Source organism: Hypanus sabinus, chromosome 14 (genome assembly GCF_030144855.1).
Source record: "Hypanus sabinus isolate sHypSab1 chromosome 14, sHypSab1.hap1, whole genome shotgun sequence".
Taxonomy (NCBI): Eukaryota; Metazoa; Chordata; class Chondrichthyes; order Myliobatiformes; family Dasyatidae; genus Hypanus; species Hypanus sabinus.
This window is the reverse complement of record NC_082719.1, coordinates 95,938,248-95,966,019: the sequence shown is the minus strand read 5'-3', so window position 1 is coordinate 95,966,019 and position 27,772 is coordinate 95,938,248. Positions and strand designations below refer to the sequence as shown.

The window sequence follows — 27,772 nt, the reverse complement described above, 5'->3', positions numbered from 1 at the left end:
AAGCGTTTCCTTTGCCCAACAGGTGCTTGCCGACCTTCCTTCAACTGGGAGTAAAGGATCTGTTTCGCTGTTCATATTGGCCTCCTCCAGTACGCTGGTGTTAGTGCGTCTGTCCTTCCAGCTGGTCCTCAAAGTCTTTTGTAAGGATTTTTAGTGATAATGTTTCAGGGCTTTCAGGTGCCTAGTGTTGGTTGTCCACGATTCGGCTCTATACAGTAATGTATAGACCACAAGTTTTGTTTTGACTTGTAGGTCATGGTCTTCAACGACTCTTTTCCTTAATCTTGCATAGGCTCCACTAGCACTAATCAGGCTGTGGTTGATGTTTGAGTCCATATCTGTTTTTGAGGTGAGAATACTGCCAAGGTCAGGAAAGTGGTATACATTTTCGATATCATAGACCAATATCTAGATCACTTTTGAAAGTGGTTTACAATATCGTCAACTTTTATGGAGGGTTGGGAAATGGGTGGGAATAAACAGTCAAAGAAGTGAGGATAAGAGACTGAGGTTTGGGGGGGGGGTGGTGGTGGTGTAAAGGACAGCCGGAGACATTGACTGTTTAATCCCTCACATAGATGCTGCCTGACTTGTTGAGTTCCTCCTGCATTTTGTGAAGGAAATATTAAGTTTCTTTCCCATCAATGTTTGTAGGGGGAAAAAATGTGAGGTTAATGCTTTCCGTCACTGTCTCATCTGAAGAACTCATTAAAATTTTGCACAGCAGAATAAGATGGAGTTTTCAGTTTCCTATCACTGACTTGGAATGTGTGCACCTTTGCAATTTAATCTCTGAACAGTTTTTCTTAAAAACTTCGATTTATTCTTCTGCTTTCAGGAAGAATCTCGAATTCTCAGAGTCAAAGTTATTTCGGGAATTGATCTGGCTAAAAAAGACATCTTTGGAGCGAGGTATGTAGTGCATGTTTTCATTACATAAGGTTCTGAGACAGACGATGTAGAGAGACTGATTAAACCGTGGCCATGAAGAGATGCCTACCAAGATGATAAACTTCTCAGCAAAATCTCAAGAACTATCTTGTGCAAAAATGATTGTGGTAGAGGTGTACAGTACAGAAAAGGATTCTTTCCCCAAGCCTACTGAGTGTACTTCAACCATTGGGCACCCTTGTAATCTAATTCCAGTTTTACATTCACCACACATTCTCAACAGTCTGGAGCAGTTAGCATGATGCTATTACAGCTTGGGGCCTTCCCAGGTTCAGAGATCAATTTCTGTGCTGTCTGTAAGCAGTTTGTACTCCCTGTGAACCGCATTTCACGTTCCAAAGCCGTACGGGTTAGTAGGTTAGTTGGACTTTGTAAATTGTCCTGTGGTGCTAAATAGGTGGGTTGCTGGGCGGCATTGCTCGTTAGGCCAGAAGGGTCTGTTCTGTGCTGTATCACTAAATAAATAATTAAATCCAATCCAAGTTTAATTGTCATTCAACCATCCATAAATACCCTTGAATACAGCCAAATGAAACAGCGTTACTGTGGGGCCAAGGTGCAAGACCAAGTACCAACAGTCACACACAGCACAAAGCACACACAAGATGGCCAGCTCAAATGGTATCACAGTCACGCAATAAAGGAGACTAAAACTTGCACCATCAATCTACAGTCGACTTGAATGGAGTGTATCTCCTGCCACGCGAACACTGAGGGGGGCGGCAGTACCCTGTCTAGCCTGGATGGTGGAGAGCACCAGCTCTGATGCCTCTCTATCGTCACTGCGGCTTGAGGCCTAATCCTCTCTTGTACAAGATATGTACAAGAGAGGCATGTAGAATATCAGTAAAATACAACCCTGCAAAATATATTAACACACACACACACACACACCCCCACCCCTGCTTCAGCCCAAGTCCATTGATTCTGCAACAAACACTGGGTGCCAATTTAATGAAATTCCTTTTTTATATTCACCCCACCTTGCCAACAATCCCCCCCCAAATGCTGCCAATAACCCCCCCCCCCCCCCACCACCATTCATCTCCACACTAATCTACTTACAACGGCCAGTGTGCTTATTTAATTTCTCATTTCATATAATTTTAAGATTAAATACAGTGGAAGATAAACGTGTAAACCGCATCACTGTTTTAAAATTAGAGCTTTTCTTACCTATTGCATAATTGAATACTGGTTTTAAAAAGAAATCAGACAGGTTTTTTTTAAATGAAGATTTGTCTAAATAACGTGTTGCATTGCTGCCTTTGGGCAATGGACGTATTTGAACAAGTAGCAGGTTTTATTACTACTAATGGTCAGTGGGCGTATTTACAGTGACATATTAACTGGTCATTTATCATAAATGGCTCCCTGATGATATATAATTGGAAAATGTTAAGATTTTCTGTTTAATTCAAATTGCCAGCTGGATCTTAGGAGTAAGAAGATAATCTGTAAGCTTTTCTGGGTAACAGATCAGCTGTTGATGAATGCACCGCATAAATTGATATATGGACAGTATAATGACCTCTATTTTATAAAAATGCATTTTTGTGAGTAGCCTAGTCTTTGTAGATGGAGCACAAGACATCTTAGAGTCATAGAAACAAGCCACTGCATCCATACTGATCCCCTTGCCTGCAGGTACTAATCTCTCTTGAATGCATTTATTTCCTGTCATCCGTGGGACAAGTCATGGGATAATTTACAATGACCAATTAACCTACCAACTGGTACCTCTTTGGACTGTGGGAGGAAATTGGAGCACTTGGTGGAAATCCACATGGTCACAAATTCCTCGCGGGCATCGGCGGGAATTGAACCTGGGTCATCTGTACTGTGCAATGCTGTGCTAAGCTAACCACTTTGTTCCTGTGTTGCTCCTGCCGCCATAACCACCAGCTCCCACAGCTCATTCCAGATACCAAAATATACTCCACGGATCACTTTTAAACCTCCTCCACATCACCTTAAACCTCCATGCTCTAATTTTCAAAAACCCCATCATGGAAAATAGACTGTGGTCCTCAACCCTATCTCTGTTGCTTATAATTTTATATACTCCCAACGTGTCATCTTCTTTGCTGCAGGGAAAACTCACCTCACCTTCTCTGATCATTATTGCCCTCCAATCCATGCAACTTTCTGATGTTTTCTTCCTGCATCTAGAGCTTAATCACATCTTTCCTGTTGTACGGGGACCAAAAAGCAACGCAATGCTCCCATTATTTCAGTGTCAGTGATCAGGGTTCGATTCCCACTGCCATCTGTAAGGAGATTTACATTCTCCCTGTGACCGCATGGCTAACCTCCTGGTGCTCAATGTTGGTAATATCAATGATCGTCTCATTATATTTGTACAATTAAGAATTATTAGTATAATTGAGAGGAGATTTGATAGAGGTATGCAAAATGATGAGGGGTATAGATAGGGTACATACAAGCAGGCTCTTACCACTGAGGATAGCTAGCACTGCAACTAGAGATCATGGATTAAGGATGAAAAGTAAAAAGTTAAGAAGAACAAGAGTGGAAACCTCTTTACTCAGTGTGGAATGAGCTGCCAGCTCAATTTCAGTGTTTAGGAGGTTTGAATAGGTACATGGACGGTAGGTGTATGGAGGGCTATGGTCTGGGTGCAGGTCAATAGCAGTAGGCAGTTTAAATAGTTCAGCATAGACTAGATGGGGTGAAGAGCTTGTTTCTGTGCTGTATTTTTCTATAACTCTATGTGTTTATGTCACCATGTCCTCTGACCACAATTATTCAGTATATATAAGTATACCACATCACATTACTTCCTTACTATGAACAAACCATGTAGTAACACTTTTTCACAATCATTACAGATTCAGCCTGAAGACTGACCTGATAAGATGATTTGACTTTCTCAACTGCATATTTGTCTCTCCTCAAACAAGCCTCCCATTTTTGCGATGAGCTTTGATCACCAGGCCTGTCTGTAGGAAAAAGTCATTAAGCTCAACTTGCTTTTTAAATTTTTGAAATCGATCCCCCCCCCAATCTGTTCGTTGAGCCTTTTGTTTATTTTGGTGTCACTCTATTCAATTATATCCAAAGTTTAAAGTACATTTATTATCAAGTACTATACAACCTTGAGATTCATCTCCTTACAGACAACCACAATATAAAGAAACCTGAAAAGAACCCATTTTAAAAAAGAAACCCCCAAGTACCCAATGTGCAGAGAAAAAGAAAATGAATCGTGCAAACAACACAAGTAAGCAAATTGCCTCAGAACTGAACTTTTACAAAAGGCATGAAGCCAGGCCTCACTGCAGCTGGAGCAGGCAAAAACCACAGTTCATGGCAAAACCAAGTAAACGCTGTGAGACCACAGGAGCGAAGCCAGGCATTGCCACAGCCGACACTGCAAATGGCGCGGAGCTGAGCAAATGTGGCAGAGCAGTGAGCCAAGCCGGGCAGAACTGGAGCTCGCCTCGCCTCCGGTCCCGACACCCTGATCTTTCGATCTAGCCCGGCACTTAAATTGTCCCAACATCGGCTCGTTCCACTCTCTCACAGATGCCACGGCCCCGCCTCTGCCTCTGCTTGCCTCTACTTTCCTCAACCATTATATCATGTTAAAGGCCAATTTTATTTGTGAAAAGCCTGACATTGAAGTTTGCTTCATTGCCTTGGCAGCCTTTTAGTTGGCTGAATTATTTGAGTAGAATTACAACATATAAACAGTTCCATTACTGCATATGCTATTTTTGAGTTCAGTGATGCTGCATTATTGATCATTTTTCTATTTTATTTTTTTCTCTAAACAAAATATTGTTACTCTAAAGATGAAAATCAATTGATTTTCATTTTCTGAAGATCAAAAACTCCAGAAGCAATTCCCCTCATTAATTTTTCGTCACAGAATAACCAGAAATGTTGTGAATGCTCTGGTGGCTGATCAAACATGCTACATAACTCTACTGTAGCATGGAGGTTAGCGCGATGTTATTACAGCTTGGGGTGTCGGAGTTCGGAGTTCAATTTCATTGTGGAAAGTTTGGAGCTGAGTTTTGTTGTAGGAAGTTTGTATGTTCTTCCTGTGTGCGTGTGTGTGGGTTTCTGCTGGGTGCTCTGGTTCCCTTCCACAGTCCAAAGACCTACCATTTCCTAGGTTAATTGTCATTGTAAGTTGTCCTGTGATCAGGCTAGGGTTAAAAATCGGTGGGTTGGTGGGCAGGAAAGGCTATTATGTGCTGTGTCCCTACATGCATAAATAAATAGATAAATTTAAAAAATCGTTAAGAAACTGAGACTGTGATCTATTCCTCTGCCAGTGTGCCCCAAAGCCTGCATGCTTTTCCCTGGTTGCTCACAGTGTTGATGGCATCAGCAGTTTATCTTGGAATATCTCCAAGTCCTTCTCCTGTGTCGTTTACTGCAGCATAATGGTCTTCTTCCTGTGACTGGTTATCATCCTGTCTCGGTCTCAAAACTTGGCACTTTGTTCATTCATCCTGTCTTCTCAAACTATTTGGATCGTGTATTTTATCAGCTTCTTCTCTAGTCTTAGCTGTTCCTACCATTTACTTTCATTTATGGATTAGATTTTGTTTTTGTTTCTCTGCATTGTGAAATTTGTGGTTAGATTGCAAGCAGGAACTAAAGTGTCTCACTGAGAGGCACGGTCAGCGCAATGCTTTACCCAGTGCCAGCTGTAAGATCAGTGTTTGATCCCTGCTGCTGTCTGCAAGGAGTTTGTACATTCTCCCTGTGATTGTGTGGGTTTCCTCTGGGTGCTTCAGTTTCCTTCCATGTTGCAAAGATGTACCGATTAGTGTGGGTGAGTAGTGAGCCCTTTGGTTAGGGATAGGGAGTTGTGGGCATGTTACGTTGGCACTGGAAGCATGGCAACACTTTTGGGCTGCCCACCACACTCCTCACTGATTTGACTTAAAGCAAGTGTTGCATTTCACTGTATGTTTCACTGTACATGTGACAAATAGCTAATCCTTAATATAACCGGCATGTGCAAAACAGATTTACTTTCTTCTCTCAATTTTCACATCATTTCAGAAGCTCTCAACCTTCATCGGTGTGACGTCAGTGAGGTGTTATTTGTAATTAAATTCTCACTCCCCTGGACTTTTCTGTAATTCAGAATCAGGTCTATTGTCACTGACTTAGGTCATGAAATTTGTTTTGTGGCATCAGTGCAGGCATGCCAAATTCCAGTACGCTACCGTAAAAATTAATTAATAAGTAATGCAAGACCGGTTGCCTTCATGAGTTCCAGGATTGTTCCGGAATCTGATTAGAGGGGAAGAGGCTGTTCCAAAAATATCTGAGTGTGGGCCTTCAGGCTCCTCTGCTTCCTTCCTGATGGTCTTAATGAAAGAGGGACGTCCCAAATGGTGAGGATCCTTCATGATGGCTGCTGCCTTCCTGAGGCACTGCCTTTTGAAGATGTGGGAAGCTTGAGCCCATGATGCAGATGGCTAAGTCTGCAACCCTCAGCAGCCTCTTGCAATCCAGTGCTTTGGTACCTGGACACCTATGTTCAAAGTAAATTTATTATCGAAGTATACATGTCACTGTATACTCCTCGAGATTCATTGTCTTGTGGACATTCACAGTAGATACAAAGAAATACAATAGAATCAATGAAAAGCTATGTAGTAACAAAGATGGACAAACAACCAATGTGTAAAGACAAACTATGGAAATATGAGTATGCTTGCAGTAAGATGACTGCACATTTGAATGCAGCAGCCTCTTGGGGGGCCAACCAGAGAACCTGGTGGTGTGGAACCAGATGGTGATGCACCAGTCAGAATCCTCTTCAATTGATTCACTTGATTTGAAATGAAAACAAATCAGCCTTTCTGTTTTTTAAAAAAAAAATTTTATTGAATTTTCGAATAGGTTACAGAAAGAAAAAAGAAAATTATCAACCCGAGCCTTTCTGTTTGAAAAGATTTTTTTCCCTTGATTCCTAAGCCAAATCTTTCAAAAGTTCAAAGTAAATTTGTTATCAAAGTGCATTTTTTTTGTGGGGGTACTCAGAAAATCCAAGAAATACAATAGAAACAATGAAAGACCCCACCCAACAGAATGCACAAACAACTAATACACAAAATACAACAAACTATGTAAGTACAAAAAAAAGCAATAGGTATTAAGAATACGAAATGAAAAGTTCTTGAAATTGAGTTAGTAAGTTATGTGAACAGTTCAGTGCTGAGGGTGAGTAAACTCATCTCCCTCTAGTTCAAGAGCCTAATGGTTGAGGGTGATGTTGTTCTAAACCTGAAGGTGTGGGTCCTGAGGCTCCTGTACCACCTTCCTGATTGCACCATTGAGAAGTGAGCATGGCCAGGGTGGTGGGGATATTTGGTATATTGGCCAGCGTTCAAATGGGATAACTGAGTATTCCTTTGATATTTTACCTTAAAAACCTACAGATGAGCTCAAATACATATCTCAAGGTGACAGAATAAGCTGATAGGTTGTTTAAAACAAGTGTGTGAGTTAGTTGGGTTGTAAATAGGAAAATGAATCATAAGAGAAAGTTTATACACACACGTGGCCCCTGCCCCCTGTATTTCGAACGTTTGCTTTACGACAGCTCGCTGTTACGAAAGACCTACATTAGTACCTGTTTTCGCTAACCAAAGAGGATTTTCACTTTTACGAAAAAAAATGCCAGCTTTATACGTGTGTTTACCCTGAGAAGACTACAATGACCGTGAAGCCTTGTGGTTTGTTCATGTATGTGCTGATTTTTTTTCACTCCATATCGATTTTGGCTCGCTGTCTTCCCTATTCTAACAAGTGAAACTACACCGTATATACAATATTTTTACTTTATATAGGCTGTATATTTATCATATCATTTCCTGCTTTTACTATATGTTCGTATTATTTTAGGTTTTATGTGTTATTTGGTAGGTTATTTTTTTGGGTCTGGGAACGCTCAAAAATTTTTCCCATATAAATTAATGGTAATTGCTTCTTCGCTTTACGACATTTCAGCTTACAAACGGCTTCATAGGAATACACTACCTTCGGATAGCGGGGGAAACCTGTAATTGATAAAGTCTCAGCTGGGGTTTTATGAATGATCCAGGCAACCATGGTTGAAGAAAGTAGTACAGTAAGTCCCTTTGAGAACAGAATGATTCAGTAATTACTCTGTCTAATTTTGATCAATACTACCTTGTTCTTTTTTGTTCTCATGAAGAGGTCCAGTGCTCCTTTCCTTCCTAAGAAAGTTAGGAATATACCAATAAGGAAATGTGCTAAATACATATTTGTTAGTATTCCTGTTCATGTTTCCCCCTTTGTTGAAGGAAAGTATGAGATGGAGTACATGCTAAGTTTTTCTAATCTGATACTTAAGAGTGGGTTTGCACTCTAACCTCCTGCTTACCACTGGGACGTATCCGAGAAAGCATTGTAGCACCTGCCCCCACCCCCAACTCCACCTCCATTGTAACTAAATTGCTCAAGTTCCTTGGTATATACGTCATTGAGGATCTCACCTGGACTGTACATATCGGTTGTGTGGTGACAAAAGCACAACAGCACCTCCTTCAGCTCAGGCGGCTGAAGAAGTTTGGTTTGAGTCTGCAGATCTTCAGGACTTTCTACAGGGGCGCCATTGAGAGCATCCTGACTGGCTTGATACCAGAACTGTACTACCCTCAATCGCAGGGCACTGCAAAGAGTGATGTGCACAGCCCAGTGCATCTGTGGATGTGAACTTTCCTCTATTCAGGACATTTACAGCAGCAGGTGTGTAAAATGGGCCCAGAGGATCATCAGGGACTCCAGTCACCCCAACCACAAACTGTTTCAGCTGCTTCCATCTGGCATCCACAGCATTAAGACCAGGACCAATGGGCTCTGGGACAGCTTCTTTCACCATTCACCATTGCACATTGATCTGATTGTATATCTGACTGGACATACATGTATACAAGACAATCTTAGGGTTTGAGCAATATCCTCCCACATTTCCCTTCCTCATTGTTTGTACATTGTGACGGAAGTGCAACATAAAGATTTTTACACCCTTGGACGTAAGGAATAAGTCAATCAATCAATCAATCATAACCTTTCTCTTTTGGTCTATCCAAACGATGTCCTGATTTTTATGATGAATAGGGATGTTCTCAGTGCAAGTGCCGGTGATTTCAGGATATCAGCAGGAGTGTGTAAACCTTGAACTTCACAGCTAAGCTTCACAGATCTCCGGGTTCCAGCTCTGCATCATAATAGGCCGTCCATACAGTTGTGCTACAGAAATAGATCATGTTCCGCTGCTTTAACACTGGTATCTGCTCTTGCTGTCAGGTTTTGAGCAAGGCATAGAAAGAATGAGACCATTGAGTTCAATAGGGATCATTGGGTTGCTGAAGAGGAAGAATAAAGTAAGGTCCTTGAGTTTTTAATTTGCTTTTTGTTCAGTAGAGTTTTGTGCTGTTGGCCTTTTTGTATGTTCAATAATTTAAATTTAAATTTTATAACTCAGACAAAATGCTGAAGGTATTCAACAGGTCAGGCAGCATCTATGGAGAGGAATAAAGTTTCGACATTTGGGCAGAGACCCTTCATCAGAACGTTGAATTCAGTGAACACGCTATGGTTCGTCAAGTAATTGAGGATTTCTAATTGGAAGCTTGTACCATGGGAATTATTTGATTTGAATAGGAATAGAACTTCATCAGTTCACCGCTCTACCTTACTTTTCTTGGACTTGGTCTGTTTTTATCAAGTAGTTAATTGGGTATTAAAGTAGCTATTTAGAGATTACCTATCTATTTGCCTTCTTACTTGCATTGGTAAAGGGAAAACAATTGTTAAGTTAAGGCAGATAGTGAAAGGATGCATGAATTGTGAGCCACTGACTTTAACAAGTGTAGATGATAATTGCAATAGTTTGACAAGAAATGGCTTTTGGAACATAATTTGTACAACCAGAGTTATGTTTATTATCACTAGCAGAGTCTGAAATTACAAACGTTTGTAGTTAGAAATTTATTGTCATTGCTGAAGATGAGATTGCAGAGCCAGTCCATTCAGAGCAAAACTTCACACAGGCAATTCAGTTACTAAAAACACAATGACTGCATTTAAAATAACCTCTGAGTTATTTAGAGCAACATCTAAGTTACACTGAATTAAAAACAAACCACTCTAAAACAGGGCATTGTTTGCTTGCACGACAGCCCTGGGTTGGAACAAAAACTGTGTTTCAGTCAGGATGTCCACACAGAGAGGTTTCTTATCTCCTGCCAGATGGCAGGAGGTGGAACAGGTGATTACTGGGGTGGGATGAGTCCATCACAATGTTGTGAGCCCGCCATAGACATCGTGAGTTGTACACGGTTTCCATATCTGATCATTGTGACCCAATGATGCCCTGTGGAGTCCAGATCACTCACTCAGGTGCTTTTTTGTCAATATTGTTGCAGCTGGTGTACCATGCTGAACATCAGTGTGCCCTCAATTACTCATCAGTATATGTTTACCAGCAGCTTTCGGGGCAGATTTCTCTCTTTAAACTCCTAAGGTAACATAAGTACTGCTGTGTCTTCCCTAATACCAAGGTGGTGTTGATGGTCCAAGAGAGCTCCTCTGTGATGTTCACTCCCAAAAACTGAAAGCTGAAGACTCTTCCCACTGCTTCACTGCTTGGGTAGACGAACTTGTTCATACCTTTCTGATTTCTTGAAGTCAATAATGATTTCTTTGTTTTTTTTAAATGTTGATTGAAAGGTTATGGTTGATGCACCATATGCAGATGTTTCTGCACCCCCTGTCTGTACGCTGTTTCATTGTTATTTGTAGTTAATCCAGTCACTAGGTGTCATCTGCAAATTTGATGATTCCGTTGATAACATAGGCAGGGGCACGGTCACGGGTGAAAAGATCGTAAAGGAGAGGGCTCAGTACAAAATCCCTGGTGTTGTGGGTCAGGGAGATTGACGTGTACTTGCCTCGTCTGACAGTCTGGGTGCGATTGGTAAGAAAGACAAGAATGCAGTTGCAAATGTAAGTATTGAGTCCCAGATTGTGCAGTTTAATGATGAACTTGGTGGGGAGTATAGTGTGAAGGTGGAACTGTAGTCACGTATGTGTCCTTATGCCCTAGATGTTCCAATAAGATGTGGAGAGCAAAGGAGATGGTATGCTCAGTTGATCTGTTTGCCTTGTTGGCAAACTGGTGCTGGTTCAGAGTAGCAGGAATGGCATTCTTAATGTGGGAGATAAGACCATAAGATTTAGGAGCAGAAGTAGGCCATTCAGCCCATCAAGTCTGCTCTGCCATTCAATCATGGGCTGATCCAATTCTTCCAGTCATCCCCACTCCCCTGCTTTCACCCCATATCCTTTGATGCCCTGGCTAATGAAGAACCTATCTACCTCTGCCTTAAATACACCCAACGACTTGGCCTCCACAGCTGCTCGTGGCAACAAATTCCACAGATTTACTACCCTTTACTAAAATAACTTCTCTGCATCTGAGTTCTAAAAGGGCATCCTTCAATCCTGAAGTCATGCTCTCTTGTTTAGAATCCCCTACCATGGGGAAATGACTTTGCCATATCTAATCTGTCTAATCATTTGGAATGTTTCTATGAGATCAACCCCTCATTCTCCTGAACTCCAGGGAATACAGCCCAAGAGCTGCCAGACATTCTTCATGCAGTAACGCCCTCGTTCCTGGAATCCTTCTCGTGAATCTTAACCAATTTCTGCAGGCACTTGGCTGCTATGGGTGTGAGTGTAACTGATCTGTAGACATTGAGGCATGTTACCACTGACTGCTGGTATGATGGTTGATGTCTGAAGGATGCAGGGACTATAGCAAGGGCCAGAGAGAGGTTATAGATTTCTGTAAATACCCCAGCCAGCTGGACAACGCAGTCCCAGAGGACCTGCCAGAGTACGGCATCTGATCCAGCTGCTCTATGTGTGCTGATACTGCAGGGAGTACATCTCACCTCAGTGTTGCGTCCTCCTCCGTTCTTAAGGCCTTTGTTGTTTCAATTGTTGGTTTCCAACAGCAGACATAAAAATGCTATAAATTAGAACAAGAAATATTTAAAAAATAGTGCAGAAAGGAACAAAATATTAGGTAGTGATCATGGACCAGAAGCAGAATTAAAATCAAGTTTATTATCACTGGCATGTGTCATGAAATTTGTTAATTTGTTAACCATTCAGAAATGTGATAGTGGAGGGGAAGAAGCTATTCCAAAAATGTTGAGTGTACATCTTTAGGCTCCTGTGTACCTCCTCCCTGATGGTCACAATGAGTAGTAATTTGTTGTTGCTTACAATATACAAAATAAAGTCAATAATTTTAAACCTGAGAAAGTCTGAAAATACTGGAAATCCAGAGCAACACACACAAAACTCTGGAGGCATTCAGCAGGTCAGCAAGCATGTATGGCAAAGAGGAATCAGTCGACGTTTCAGGCCAGGACTCTTCTTCAAGGCTGAGAAGGAAGGAGGAAGATGCCAGAATAAAAGGGTGGGGGGAGGGGAAGGAGGCTACCTGGAAGGTGATAGGTGAAGCCAGGTGGGTCGGAAAGGTCAAGGGCTGAAGAAGAAGAAATCTGATAGGAGAGGAGAGTGGATCACAGGAGAAAGGGAAGGAGAGATCTGAAGTGAAAGGTCTGAGTGAGGAATTGGGGAATGGGTGGGGGTAGTATATGTTCCCCGGAAGGAGAAATCGATATTCATGCCATCAGGCTGGAAGGTACGCAGACGGTGATGCTCCTCTACCCTGAGGGTGGCCTCATCTTGTTGTTCAGCAATGTTCCCTCTAAGGTGTGCGTGCGCACACATCGCTTGCTACTAACACAAAAGAATTTAAACTGCGCACGAAAGGTTGTCACTGTTTACCTTGTTGGAATGTTAAGTATATTTCATGATGGTACACAATCAAGTTCCCCTTTCTGTTTTCTGATGCGGATGATTTTCGTAACGTGGAGTTTGTGTTGATTTGTCTGCAGATTTTAGAACTGGCTTATTAATTTGATTCACTATGTCGAAATCCAAACAACCAGAGGGCATGAGGCGCAAAAGAACTGTTAGCTCATTTAAAGCGAAATGGCTTAATGAAACAGTAGAAACTGCTACACTGAAAGCTCATGAGGTCAGGAACGGAACATGCAGCTACGAGAAACATTTATGTACGGTACAGAAAATTGTGCCACCTACGTGTATTGATGCGATGCAAAAAATGCTGGAGAATTTCCAAGTGGGAAGAAGTGCAGTGATATTCGGAAACTTGACTTTTTAAAGTGTCATTTAGCAATCAAATCACATATGTACAAAAGCTGAAGGGAGAAAATCCTTCTTTACCCGCTACAGGCCCACTACGTATGTTTTATTGCCGGTGCAGATGAACAAGGGTGGAAAAAGATCAAATCCAGAGGAGATCAGAGTTCTTATTGACATTGTTTTGCTAGCTGTTTAAATGAATACCTCAATATATAAAACTCAATATGAACATGTTGTCACTGGGCAAAAAATTGTACAGCACAGGAATTTTCACACACTGGTCATTACAGATTAGAAGGAGCATTGGTGTTCAGTGATGATGTAAGAACACCAAACTATAAGGAAGACACATGAAGTACACAACTCTCCGTAGTAGCAGAAGAGATTATTTCAAGTATAGATGGGAGAAAGGAAGGAATATGTTTTAGTTTTGAAGGTCCGTAATGCAGAGATTGTTTCCTGATGGAGCACGAGCAGGGAGGATGATGTGATTAACTGTGACAGTGACGTTCAGTGAAATAGTTCTTATTTTCAATGTATTGTATTCTTGGTGATGATAAATTCTGGTTAATTTTTGCCAAAAGTTGAGGGATAAAATAAGAGCAAAGTGGTGTTAAGTTTACGGTGGGCATATTTTTCTAGTTTGGAGTGTTATGCAAGTGACTGAGGTGGAGTGAGGAAGCAGCGGGTGGCAGGATGGTTGATCTGAGCAACAGGAAAGCCCTCTGTTGTTTTGCTCTGCGTGAGTTTCTGTCAGATCTCCCAGGGATATGGAAATCTGAAACATGCGTTCTTCAGACTGAAGGCCCACTCTGAATTCTCAGTCGTAGGGATGGAAAGTTCATAGTAGAGAGGAGTGAATTGTTGGGTCTGTAGCACAGCAGACAGAGTTGGGGGGAGTGCAATGAGTATGTAGCTGAGAAACAAAGGGGGCCCTTACAGGGGTCGGTACCAGTGTAGGAAAGGTTGTCATAATCTGAATCAGGGTTTAATACTGTTGGTGTATTTTCTGAGGACACAACCTCAGAATGGAGGAGCGTCCATTTAGAAAGGAGATGAGGAGAATTTCCTTAGCCAGACAGTGGTGAATCAATGGAATCATTTGCCACAGACAGCTGTGGAGGCCGAGTCTTTATGTATATCTAAGGCAGTGGTTATTAGATTCTTGATTGGTCAGGGCATAAAGGGATATGGAGATAAGGTAGGAGATTGGGACCGAGAGGGAAATGGATCAGCCTTGAAGAAAAGGTCTTGATGGGCCAAATGGCCTAATTCTGCACCTATATCTTCTGGTGTTCTGGTCTTGTGTTGTGAAGTTAGTTGTTATACAGCAGCAGTACATTGCAGGATGTAATAATAAAAACTGTAAGTGTGTGTGTGTGCACATGTGCCGCAGGCTTTATAAATCCTAGTGACGTCTGAGCCGGTATAACTCTTCTTGTTCTTGTCACTCTTATCTGGAGGTTGAGAAATGAAAGTGTGTAAAACGGAGCCAGAGGACCAGAGGGCATGGCAGGGCAAGCCACTGTACCTTCGCCAAGAGATCAGAAGTGGCTGGCTTAAGAAAGTCTTACCAATGGCTGGAAATGGCAGTGCTGAGGGACAGCATAGAGGTGTTGCTGATGGCCACACAAGAACAGGCATAGAGCTGAGCACAAGAACAGTAGAAACAGACGTCTATCACACCAGACAAGACCCAATATGCAGTCTGTGCAAGGAACCTGCTGAAACCATCCAGCACAAAGTAGCAGGGTGCAAGACTCAGGTGGGGACAGCAAACACTGAATGGCACCACCAAATTACAGGAATTGTGTACAGGAACATCTGTGCTGAGTGTGGATTGGACACTCCCAAGTCCAAATGGGAAACACCCGAGAAGGTAGTGGAGAATGACAGAGCTAAGATCCTGTGGGACTTCCAAATACAGACTGATAAGCAGATACTGGCCCACTAACCAGACATGATAATATTGGTCAAGGAACAGAAGAAAGCAGTAATAATAGACATGGCAATCCCAAATGACAGTAACATCAGGAAGAAAGAATGTGAGAAGCTGGAGATATACCAGGGCTTGAAAGAGCAGATGGAAAGGATGTGGAATGTTAAAGCCACTGTAATCCTGGTGTTGATAGGAGAACAGGGGGCTGTGACACCTGGGAGAGTGGCTCCATCAAATCCCAGGAACAACATCTGAGATCTCGGTCCAGAGAGTGCACTACTAGGAACAACGAGGATACTGCGCGGAACCCTCAAGCCCCCAGGCCTCTGGTAGAGGACCCAAGACTGAGGGGAAAATACACATACACACCCCCTGATACCAGACCGTGATGCAGCCAGTCAGTACACCTGTGGAATTTTGTGGGAGTCTTTGGTGACATAGCAAATCTCCTCAAACTCTTAAAGAAATATAGCCGCTGTCTAGCCACCTTTGTAACTGCATCAGTATGCTGGGCCCAGTATAGATCATCAGAGATGTTGACATCCAGGAACTTGAAATTGCTCACTCTTTCCACTGCTGATCCCTTGATGAGAACTGGTTCCCTCATCTTACATAAGAAATAGGAGCAGGAGTAGGCCATCTGGCCCGTCGAGCCTGCTCCGCTATTCAATGAGATCATGACTGATCTGGCCACGGACTCATCTCTCTCTACCTGCTTTTTCCCCATAACCCTTAATTCTCCTACTCTGCAAAAATTTATCCAACTTACCCTTCCCAAAGCTCAACTGGCCTAAACCACAAACTGTGGGCTAAAGTGAACTGCACTGTGTTGTTCTATGACTTGAAATAGTGCTACTTTATTCCTTTTTAAAAAGGGTAATATGAGGGAACACACACGGGTCCTCATAGAGGGATCAGAAGTGGAAAGGAAGAACAATTTCAAATTCCTGGGTGTCAATATCTTTCAGGTTCTAACATGGACCCAACATATCGATGCAACTACAGAGAAGGCACCTATATTTCATTAGGAGTCTGAGAATATTGCTGCAGATGTACCACGGAGTGCATTCTACCTGACTGCATCACCTTCGGGTACGGGGGATTTGGAACTACTGCACGGGGTCAAAGTGATCTGCAGAGAGTTGTGAACTTACTGAGCTCCATCATGGGCACTAGCCTCCATAGTAATGAGGATATCTTCAAGGAACAATGCTTCAAAAAAACGGCATCCATCATTAAGGACCCCCATCACCCAGGTCATGCCCTCTCTCATTGCTCCCATCAGGGAGGAGGGACAGAAGCCTGAAGACACGCTCAATGATTCAGGAACAGCTTCTTCCCCTGTCATCCGATTTCTGAATGGACATTGAACCCGCGAACACTACCTCACTATTTCTTTTATTTCTGTTTTTGCACTACTTATTTATCTATTTTATGTTTTTAATATGTATGTGTGTGTGTGGATATATATATTCAAATTTTCTCTATTATTATGTATTGCATTGTAGTGCTGCCACAAAGTTAAATTTCATGACATATGCTGGTGATATTAAATCAGATTCTGAATAAGCTGCAATGCTAGGCTTAGTTCAAACTGTAATTCCTGCAAGGACTGTTTTCTCTGTGTTAGACTGTCAAATATGAAGCCAAACCTTTCCATGCCAAACACTTGATTTTTCTTTTGAGTAGAAATAATATTACACTGGAGTTGAGCTATATGATTGAAATGTTATACACTCTGTGGCCACTTTATTAGGTACACCTGTGCACCCTTTCGTTAATGCACATATCTAGCCAGCCAAACATGTAGTAGCAACTCAATACTTAAAAGCCTGCAGATATGGCCAAGAAGCTCATTTGTAGTTCTGACCAAACATTAGAATAGGGAAGAAATGTGATCTAAGTGACTTTGACTGTGGAATGATTGTTGGTGTCAATCATTGTTTAAGTATCTCAGTTACTGCTGTGATTTTCACGTAGAACAGCCTCCAGAGTTTACAGAGAATGGTGTGAGAAACAAAAAGCATCCAGTGAGCAGCAGTTCTGTGGGTGTCTTGTTAATGTGACAGGTCAGACTAGAATAGCCTGAATGGTTCAAGCTGACAAGAAGGTGCCAGTAACTCAAATAACCACACGTTATGACAGTGGGGTGCAGAACAGCACTTCTGAATGTACAACGCATCGAATCTTGAAGCCGATGGGCTACAGCAGTAGAAAAGCACCATGAAGCAATAGCATTAGGTATAAAAATGAAAAATGTTTTTCATAGCTCCGATGCTTAACTAATTCATGATGCATTTTTATTAGAAGGTTATTTCCTTTCATTGATTTAGAATGAGGTGCTTTAATTGACCATCTAACCGTTCATGTGTCTGTTCATCTGTCTTTCAGTTGAAGTAAACACAGTGCAACTTCAAATAATGAGCAATGCGCAGAAGCAATTAAAAACCTTTGCGGAAGACTTCAATTAATGTGAGGTGAAGCTCTGAAGTCCAATGTTTAAAATTCAACGTGAAAAATTAGCTATCAGGCTTTTGAACAGCGCTTTGTATTTCATACAGCAGTGAACACTATTATTTTTAACCATACTTGAGTAAGGGGAACCCAGTCAGTGAGTGACCCGAGACCCACAGCAACATGGCTGATTCATATTGTTGTATGAAATGGAGAGGCAGAGAATAGTTAGCACAGTGTCATCTCCCACCAGTGAGGACATCTTCGAAAGGTGGCATCCATTGTGAAGGACCAGCACCATCCAGGACATGCCCTTTTTTTTTTGCTGCTGTTAGGGAGGGGGTACCAGAGATTGATGACTTCCACTCAGTGCTTTAGGTACAGCTTCTTCCACTGCACCATCAGATTTCTGAGATATTCAAACAGTCATTCCGTGGTCAAAGTCACTTGGATCACATTTCTTCCCCATTCTGATGTTTGGTCTGAACAACATTACCTTCACTTCTTGCACATTCCCATAAAATCGCTCCTTCACTACTAACTACCCTCTGCCTCCTATCACCCAGCCAATTCTGGATCCAATTTGCCAGCAAACCTTGGATCCCTTGTGCTTTAACTTTCTGGGTCAAGTTACTATGGAGGTCCATGTCAAAAGCTCTTTAAAGTACACAGGAAGCATGCCCATCTATCTGTATTCATCGACTTTTTTATGTAGCTGAAAAACAACTACATAAATTTGTTCCCCCTGCACAAAACCATGTTGACTCCACAGCCACAGCAGCATAGTGGTTAATGTAACACTTTACCATGCCAATTATCTGATGACTGGGATTCAATTCCTGTCGCTGTCCACAAGGAATTTCCCTGATTCTCCATGATTGTGTGGGTTTTCTGTGGGTGCTCCGGGTTCCTCTCAGATTCGAAAGATTGTATGTGTTAGGTCTAGTAAGTTGCGGGCATGCTATGTTGGTGCTGGAAGCGTGACAACACTTGCAGGCTGCCCCCAGCACACCTTCGTTGATAAAAACGACAGAATTCACTATATGTTGTGGTTTTCCGATGTACAGGTGACAAATGAGCTAGTAAAAAACCTAATAATAATCAAGTCACTGTATTTTCAAGTGAACATGAATGTTGTACCTCAGAATCTCCTGTTAACAAATTCCCTACCACTGACGCACAGTACTGTGCGAAAGTCTCAGGTGTATATAGCTAGGGTGCGTAAGAGTTTCGCACTGTACTGCTGCCACAAGAGAAAAGGAAAGTTCATGACCTATGTGAGTGATGATGACTCTGATTCTGATTTGGGTCTCTATTCTGGACTGAGAGTGGGTTTGGGGTAGGGAGAGAGAAATCATGGTTAGGAAAAGGAGAAAGGAAAGGAGAGGGTGTGGGAAGCACCAGAGAGACATTCTGTAATGATCAATAAACCAATTGTTTGGAATCAATTGACCTTGCCTGGTGTTTCAGGACTGGGTGTGTCTGCACCCGCGCCACTCCCTCACCCCTGGTAGGCCACCTGTGCCACACCCTACCCACGGCACTCCACCCTTGCTATTCCCAACATCTTTTGTTCCTGCCAGATCTACAAACTTGCGCTCTGCTCCACGTTGACAAAATCAGTACTGTGCAAACGTCTTGGGCACCTTTTCTGTATATACTGTCTGTGCCTAAGACTTGAACAGTACCATAATTAGATGAACTCTCCTGATTCGGCTTCCGGCTTCTCATTTCATAACCTCTTCTTCTGTTGTCTTGAGGCAAATTAGGCTAGATAAATCCCTCTGGCCCGACAGGGTGCTCGCTTGGACCCTGTGGGAGTTAAGTGCAGAAATTGCAGGAGCCCTAGCAGAGATATTTAAAACATCCTTAGCTATGGGTGAGGTGTCAGAGGATTGGAGTATGGCCAATGTTGTTCCATTGTTTAACAAAGGCTTTAAAAATAAGCATGGACATTATAGACCAGTGAGCCTGACATCAGTTGTGGGAAAGTTATTGGAAGGTATTCTAAGGTACTGGATATATAAAGTATTTGAATAGACAGAGACTGATTAAGGATAGACAACAAGGCTTTGTGCCTGATAGATCAGGTCTAACCAATCTTTTTTCAAGGAAGTTACCAGGAATATTGATGAAGGCAAGGTTGTGGATGTTGTGTACATGGACTTTAGCAAGGCCTTTGACAAGGTTCCACATGGGAGGTTGGTCAAGAAGGTTCAGTGATTCGGCATTCAGGATGAGGTAGTAAATTGGATTAGACATTGGCTTTGTGAGAGAAGCCAGAGAGTGGTAGTAGATGATTGTTTTTCTGACCAGAGGCCTGTGATTAGTGGAGTACGACATGGATCAGTGCTGGGTCCATAGTTATTTATCATCTATATCAACAATCTGGATCAGCAAGCTTGCGGATGACACCAAGATTGGGAGTGTAGTTAGCAGCAAGGAAGACTAACAGAGCTTACAGTGGGATCTGGACTAGCTGGAATAATGGGCTGAAAAATAGCAGATGGAATTTAATGTAGACAGCTAAGAAGTGTTGTACTTTGGGAGGACCATCCCGAGTGTACGGTGAATGGTAGGGCACTGAGGAGTGCGATAGAGTAGAGGGATCTGGTAACACAGATTCATAAGTCCTTAAAGGTGGCATCACAGGTAGATAGGGGAGTAAATAAATCTTTTGGCATATTGGCCTTTATACTGTAAATCAAAGTATTGAATGTAGGAGTTGGAATGTTATGTCAAAGTTGTACAATACGTTTGGAGTATTGTGTACAGTTTTAGTCACCTACCTACACGAAAGATGTAAATAGGTTGAAAGAGTTCTGAGAAAATTTACAGGAATGTTGCTGGAATTGGAGGACCTAAGTTATGAATAGGTTAGAACTTCCTTGAAATGTAGAAAATGAAGGGGAGATTTTTTTGGAGGTATACAAAATTATGAGGGGTAAAGATAAGATAAGTACAAACAGCTTTTTCCACTGAGGTTGGGTGAGACCACAATTGGAGATCATGGGTTAAGGGAGAACTCCTTCGCTCAGAGGGTGGTGAGAGTGTAGAACCAACTGCCAGCATAACTGGTGGATGTGGGGTTGATCTCAATATTTAAGAGAAATATAGATAGGCACAAGGAAGAGAGGGGTATGGAGGGCTATGGTTGGGATACAGATCGACAGGACTAGGAAGATTAATTGCTTGGCACAGAATAGATGGGTCAAAGGGCCTGATTCTGTGCTGTAGTGTTCTAGGACTTAATGATTCTAACCCCTCACACACCCACCTAACTTCAACTATCACCTTCTAATGTACTGCTTCCCCTCTCCCCACCTTTCTTATTCTTGCTTCTTCATCCTTCCTTTCTTCTGACTATCTATCCCGTAGGATGATGATGGTCGCTTTCAGACAGTTAGTGGGGTTTGATATGCTTTTCCCCCCTTCCTTTGCATCCCTGATGAAGTGCCCTGGCTCAAAGTGTTGACTCCATTCATTTCCATAGAGGCTCCCTGACCTGCTGAGTTCCTCCAGCATTTTGTATATGTTGCTCTGAATTTCCAGCATGTAAGGAGTTTTGTACGTTCTCCCTTGACCACGTGGGTTTCCTCCCACATTCCAAAGATGTATGGTTATGGTTGGTATCTTGAGGGCATGCTATTTTGGTCCTATGAGCGTGGAGACACTTGCTCAGCACAGTCTTCACTGCTTTGATGGAAGCAGTGTATTTCAGTGTATGTTTCAATGTTGGGATGTGACAAATTTAGGACATTTACAAAAACAGGCATGAAAAAAGGACCTGAAGGATCATTGGGGACCTGAATCACCTCAACCACGATCTATTACAGCTGGTACCATCCAGGAAACCGTACCACAGCATAAAAGCCAGGACCAACAGGCTCCGGGACAGCTTCTTCCACCAGGCCATCTGACTGATTAACTTACGCTGATTTGAATGTATTTTTATGTTACATTTGATTGTTCTATTTATTATAAATTACTATGATTGCACAATTAGATGGAGATGTAACAAAAAGATTTTTACTCTTCATGCATGTGAAGGATATAAGAAATGAAGTCAATTCAATTCAAATAATGCTAATCTTTGACTAGAACTCAGAACGCTAAAGCCCTTCAGTCCACAAAGTCATACTGAACTTTTACCCTACTCTATAATAAATCAAACTCTTCCTTTCTATGTAGATAGAACAAGAAAGCTTATCTTTTAACTCTCCAACCTGCCTGTCCTTCTCCCTGGTGAATAAAACAATGAGTAAACCTTTTCTTGTAGATTTGCAACCACTAATGCAGGGGGAAAGAAAAACAAGAATGAAGGAAGTATGAAAAATCCATTGAGATTTTGGAAACTGCTGCAAACAGGTTTTCAAAGAACAGGCATATTCTTCCCCTCTGCCATCTGATTTCTGAATGGACATTGAACCCATGAACACACTACCTTTTTATTTCCTATATTTTGTACTACTTACTTAATTTAGCTAACATACATATAGTAATTCATATTTTCTTTTCTCTCTCTATATTCATGTACTGCCACAAGGTTAACAAACTTCATTACATATGCCTGTGAGATTAAAACTGATATTGATTCTTCAGAATTGTTTGTAATGTGAAAAGCTTTGGCAAGTATAGATAAAGGGGGCAAAAGATTGAAACACAATAGATTCTGCAGATGCTGGAAATGCAGAGTAACGTACAAAATTCTGGGGAACTCAGCATACATGGAGAGAAATAAACTGTCGATGATTCGGGCCGAGACCCTGCATCTCAACTGGCAAGGAAAAAACTTGTATTTGTGCCAGTCAGTTATGAAAAGATTGCACAAAACAGTGGGACAACCAACAACATGGATACAATAGGAGGACTCTTTAAGAAATAGCTTCAGGCAGCTGCCCAGGCAATGAACAAGGGAAGGTATTTTGTGATTTTCCCCCTGTTCCAAACACTGAGGATTTTGTTGAGCTACAGGCAGATTGAGACCAAGCACAAAACAGATTTCCAAAAATGTGGGCTGAGGATTCATTCTCAGATCTGTTTTTTAAAATCCAAGTCTAAAAATGGATGCTGAATGGCATTGAATGTGTGGAAATTCACTGGAACTACTCTGTATTTTGGATGTTGTTGTTGACCTGGAATCTAGTCCATATTTTAAAAGGTTTGATTAAGCCTTTGGACAACTTGAAGCTGTAAAAAACGTGAATAAAAATGAACTGGAAGTAATGCTTAAGACTAGTATAAAAGCCAAGTCCATGAGACACAGGAGCAGAACTCGGCCACTTGGCCCTTTCAGCTCTGCCATTCTATCATGGCTTATATATTATCCCTCTCAACCCCATTGGACAGATAAGGAAACTACGTTTTAACAAAGTTTCTGCAACTTTTGATATTTATTGGTGCTATATGATTCTCAAGATAGGATTTTAGTGGAACTTTCATGGTGTTTGTTGTAAAGCCGCTTGCTTTATTCTGCTGTTTGATCTAGTCCTCATTTAGTGGTATTCTTCCATGATTTTTAAGCTGGTTGCTTGGAGCATTTGACAAATAGTGATGTAATTGTAAATAAAAACTGTAGTTGATGGAAGTGATCTGATTGGATATGCTTTAGTTATCACCTTAAAAAGATGTCCTGGGGGTCTGTAGATCATGTTATATACATGTTGCTCCTTGGTGCATACGTTACCTTTGTTTGTTGCAAATCCTGTAGAATATCTGAAAGGCAATTTCTCCCAATGGTCATTGAGTCATAGAGCACCACAGCACTGAAACAGGCCCACATCTGAAACATAGCCCAACAAATCTTTTCTATCCATGTGTCTATCTAAACTAATCTTAAATGTTGTAATCGAACTTAAATCCATCACTTTTGCTGGCAGCTTGGGCCACATTCTCATTACCCAGTGAGTGACGAGGTTCCCCCTCATGTTCCCTTAAATATTTCACCTTTTCCCCTTAACCCATGACCTGTAATTCTTGCCTCACCCAACCTTAGTAGAAAATATTTGCTTGTGTTTACCCTATTTATAGCCCTCAAAATTTTGTATATCTCTTTCAAATCTCCCACCTTCCAATTAATGAAGTTCTAACCTATTCAATCTTTCCTTATAATCAGATCCTCAAGCATTGGCAACATCTTGTAAAATTTCTCCTAACTCTTTCAATCTTATTGATAGTTTTCCTGTAGGAAGGTGACAAGTACTGCTCATAATAATGGTGGTTAGTTTTCTTCAGCAGCTCTTCGGGGATGAGGATGATTTGCTTCCTTTTCACTGGAAGACGTCTTGCACATAAATTCCTTCAACGCGGTTGGTTGTTGCTCACCCGTTGCAACACAAACTTAGAGTGAGTTTTGGTCAAATTGCAATGATATCCAGGGTAATTGGAAGCTAGATTCTACTGTACAGATTTAACATACATGCAAATGTAAATGCATCCAAGGGGCACGGAGACCCTCTGGGCAAGCATGTGAATTCTTGCTCACACAAAGTTCCTGAGCACCCTTCCCAGCCTTTCTCCACCAACCTGCGCACACTCCCTGTCTCCTGCTGTTAGTCCCCTTGCTGCTTTTACTCTCTTTGCTTTCCTCGCTCTCTGTCTCGCCCTCTTCTGTGTGATGTCCTCTCTTTGTAACCCTGCCCACCAGTGAACACGGTTAACTGGAGTGCTGCCACAAGACGGCAGTATCCATCATCAAAGATTCCCACCATCTAGGCCATTCTCTCTTCTAGCTTCTTCCATGGTAGGAGGTATGGAAGCCTTAGGTCTCACATAACCAGGTTCAGGAACAGTTATTGCCCTCAGGCTCCTGAACCAGTGCGGATTACTTCACTCACCACAATTCTGAACTGATTCAGCCACCTACAAACTCACTTTCAAGTGCTCTATACAACTCATGCTCTCAGAATTACTTTTATTTGTCTTCTTTTGCACATTTTGATGGATCTCTCTTTACTTGTAGTTTTTCATAAATTAAATGTCTTTATTTCTCCTGTAAATGTCTGCAAGAAAATTAATCTCAAGGTAATATATGATGACATGCATGTACTGGGATAATAAATTTACTTGGAACTTTGAATTAGATCAAGTTCTTTGCACTCGTACATATCTATGAATGTACTATGGAGGGTATTCTAACTGGCTACTGCACAGGATGGAAGTAAGCTGCAGAGAATTGTAAAATTAGTCTGCTCCATCATGGGCACTGGCCTCCATAGTATCCAGGACATCTTCAAGCAGTGATGCCCCAAAAAGGCAGCTTCTATCATTAAGGACTCCCATCACCTAGGACATGCCCTCTTCTCATTGCTACCATCAAGAAGGACGTACAGAAGCCTGAAGACACTCACTCAATGAATCAGGAACGGATGCAGCGATAACAAATTTTATGAAATATGCCAGTGGTATTAAACCTGATTCTGATTCTTCTGATGCTTCGTGATGTATCAGACATGAACACTCTAATGTGATCAATCAGATGTGAGGTCAAACTGGCAATAAGTAGACAAATGCATTTATGAAAGCTGTGAGTAGTCAAAAAGGTCAGTAATTTTAATGATCATTTTGTGTACCTCTGAAGAAATAGGTTATGCTTTGCACACCTGCTGAGGTTTTTGTAAGAGGGCAAGGCCCCTCTTGAAAAAAGATAAGACAAATGATCAAACATAGTTGGCATTTTTGCAAGGCTTTTTGTAACATCGCTGAAAGGTCACAAATGGATGCAGAACAACATGTCTTTAAAGGAGCAACAATTACAACATCATTCATTATAAGTTAAATATTTACTGGACACTCCCTTCTGCGATTCTGCAATGGTATCATGACAGCAACCTTTGCCTCAATGTCAGCAAAGCAGAAGAGCTGGTTGTTGAATCAGGAGGGGAGTCGGGGTGCAAATTCTCCTACCTGTATCATCGGTGGAAAGATTGAGAGCTTCAAGTTCCTTGGAGTCAACATCACTGATAGCCTGCTGTGGTCTAACTGCATGGACGCCTTGGCCAGGAAACCTCTACTGCCTCAGGCTAAAGAACCTGAGGAACATGTCCCCTTCAAGCCTCTCCAGTTTTTATTGATGCCCCACAGAGAGCATTCCATCCAAGTGCACCAGAGTTTGGTATGGTAGCTGCTCTGCCTGTGACCGCAGGAAACTGCTCAGCACATCGTGGAACCCATCCTCCCCTCTATGAAATCTGCCCATGCTTCTCGCTGCCTTGGTAAAGCAGCCAGCACGGTCTGCCAGAGGGAAAGGTAGCAGCAAAAATAAATATTTCTGGTACCTAACGTTGGAGAATATGATGGCAAGTCCAGAAGGCTGGAAAACACCCAGACTTTCCGCATTAGTCATGTTTTGTATGATAGCTGAATAGCTCCCCTTTATAGATTCTGCCTCAGAAAAGATGCAACTCATGCTGGACATTCCCTCTCCTCCCCTCTCCCATTGGGGAGAAGATACGGAAGACTGAAGGCTGAAGACTTCCAGGCTCAAGGACCGCTCATATCCTGCCATTATAAGACTATTATATAGTTCCCTAGTGCGATAAGATGGGACTCTTGACCTCACAGCCGAACTCATTATGGTTTTTCACTTTGCTGTCTGTCCACACTGCCCTTTCTCTGTAACTGTTGCACTTTATTCTGCTCCTACATTAGGTGCATGTCCTATGAAATCATCCTTTAGTTCCCCTTTTGCAGAAGACGTGAGAAAATTGTTGCTAGCTGTGCACCTTGCTCTATTCCTTGAGCACTTGTACAACACCCATATAAAAGATCTATTTGTCCAAATCGAGAGGCGATTAAGCGACACTACACTTCACCTGTGACTCTGTCACCATTCCCCATCCCCTTTTCCCTCTCTCACCTTATCTCCTTGCCTGCCCATCGCCTCCCTCTCGTGCTCCTCCTGCCTTTTCTTTCTTCCATAGACTTCTATCCTCTTCTGTCAGACTCCCCCTTCTCCTGCCCTATATCTCTTTCACCATTCAGCTTCCCAGCTCTTTACTTCATCCCTCCACCTTCAAGTTTTACCTTTCACCTTGTGTTTCTCTCTTCACCCCTCCCCCACCTTTTAAATCTACTCTTCATGTTTTTTTTCTCCAGTCCTGCCAAAGGGTCTCAGCCCGAAACGTCAACAGTACTTTTATTCAGAGATGCTGCCTGGCTTGCTGCATTCTTCCAGCATTTTGTGTATGTTATTTGTCCAAATTTAATTCTGATTCTGATTGGTTTTGTGTTTTTCATATTAGTAGGCACACTGCAGAAGTTGGAATTTAGCATAATTTGTGAAAAGAAATAGTAGAATTTGCTTAAAAATTTAATTCTTACAATTTCCTACATGATGATGTGAATGGATGGCAATTAATGTTCAAAAGTTTAAAATACATTTATTATCAAAGTCCATATACATTATACAACCTGGCAGCCACAAAGCAAAAAAGCCCAAAGGAACCCATTTTGAAAAAAGACCGCCAAACACCCATTGTGCAGAGAGAGAAGAAAACAAATTATGCAAACAATAGAAGTATGCAAGTAGCATTCAGAACTGAAGTTTTATGAAAGACACGAAGCCAGCCATCACTGCAGCGGGAGCAGGCCCCAGTCTCAGTTCATTGCAAAGCTGAGTATCACAAGTTATCAAAAGGCATCATCAATTAATGAAGCAATGTGATACTTTTAAAGTTTTTTTTAAAAAGTAGGGCTAGGGAGAGAATTATAATATTTGCAGAAAGTAAATCTTTCCTAGCCCTGTGGGAGAGCAGATGTATGGAGTATCATCTTAGACAGTGAATAAATTCATTAATGTAGACCTCCATAAGACATACTGTAGGAGCAGGAGCAGGCCATTTAGCCCATCGAGTCATCCACCATTACATCCATCGAGTCTTCTACCATTCCATCCTGACTGATTTTGAAGCATAGAAAAAGGATCTTTGTCTTCCAAAGGAACTTTATTTTATTTCATTGTTTCAGCAGATACTTCAATATTTTTTGTTTCTCTTTGCAGTTTATTAGCATTTTCATAATCATCTACTATACCACAAGTGATAGGTTGTACACCATAAATCTCTCATGAATTTCCTATTGGATTTACCATTGTTCAAAGTTAAAAGTGAATGTATTATCAAAGTACCTAGTATGTGGTAACATATACCTGGAGATTCA

The 27,772-nt window shown here is 41.7% G+C and overlaps 1 protein-coding gene across 7 annotated transcripts in view; it reads left to right on the top strand.

The window, feature by feature from the left end:
* nedd4l (NEDD4 like E3 ubiquitin protein ligase) overlaps positions 1-27,772 on the top strand; it is a 423,982-nt gene that overhangs the window by 91,073 nt on the left and 305,137 nt on the right. For 6 of the 7 annotated variants that reach the window (XM_059989671.1, XM_059989670.1, XM_059989668.1 and 3 more), the window contains exon 2: positions 839-912. The exons of the other annotated variant lie outside the window; for it this stretch is intronic. In XM_059989671.1, coding sequence (XP_059845654.1) covers positions 839-912 — 74 coding nt within the window. The remainder of the gene's footprint in view (positions 1-838; positions 913-27,772) is intronic. 7 annotated transcript variants of the gene reach the window in all.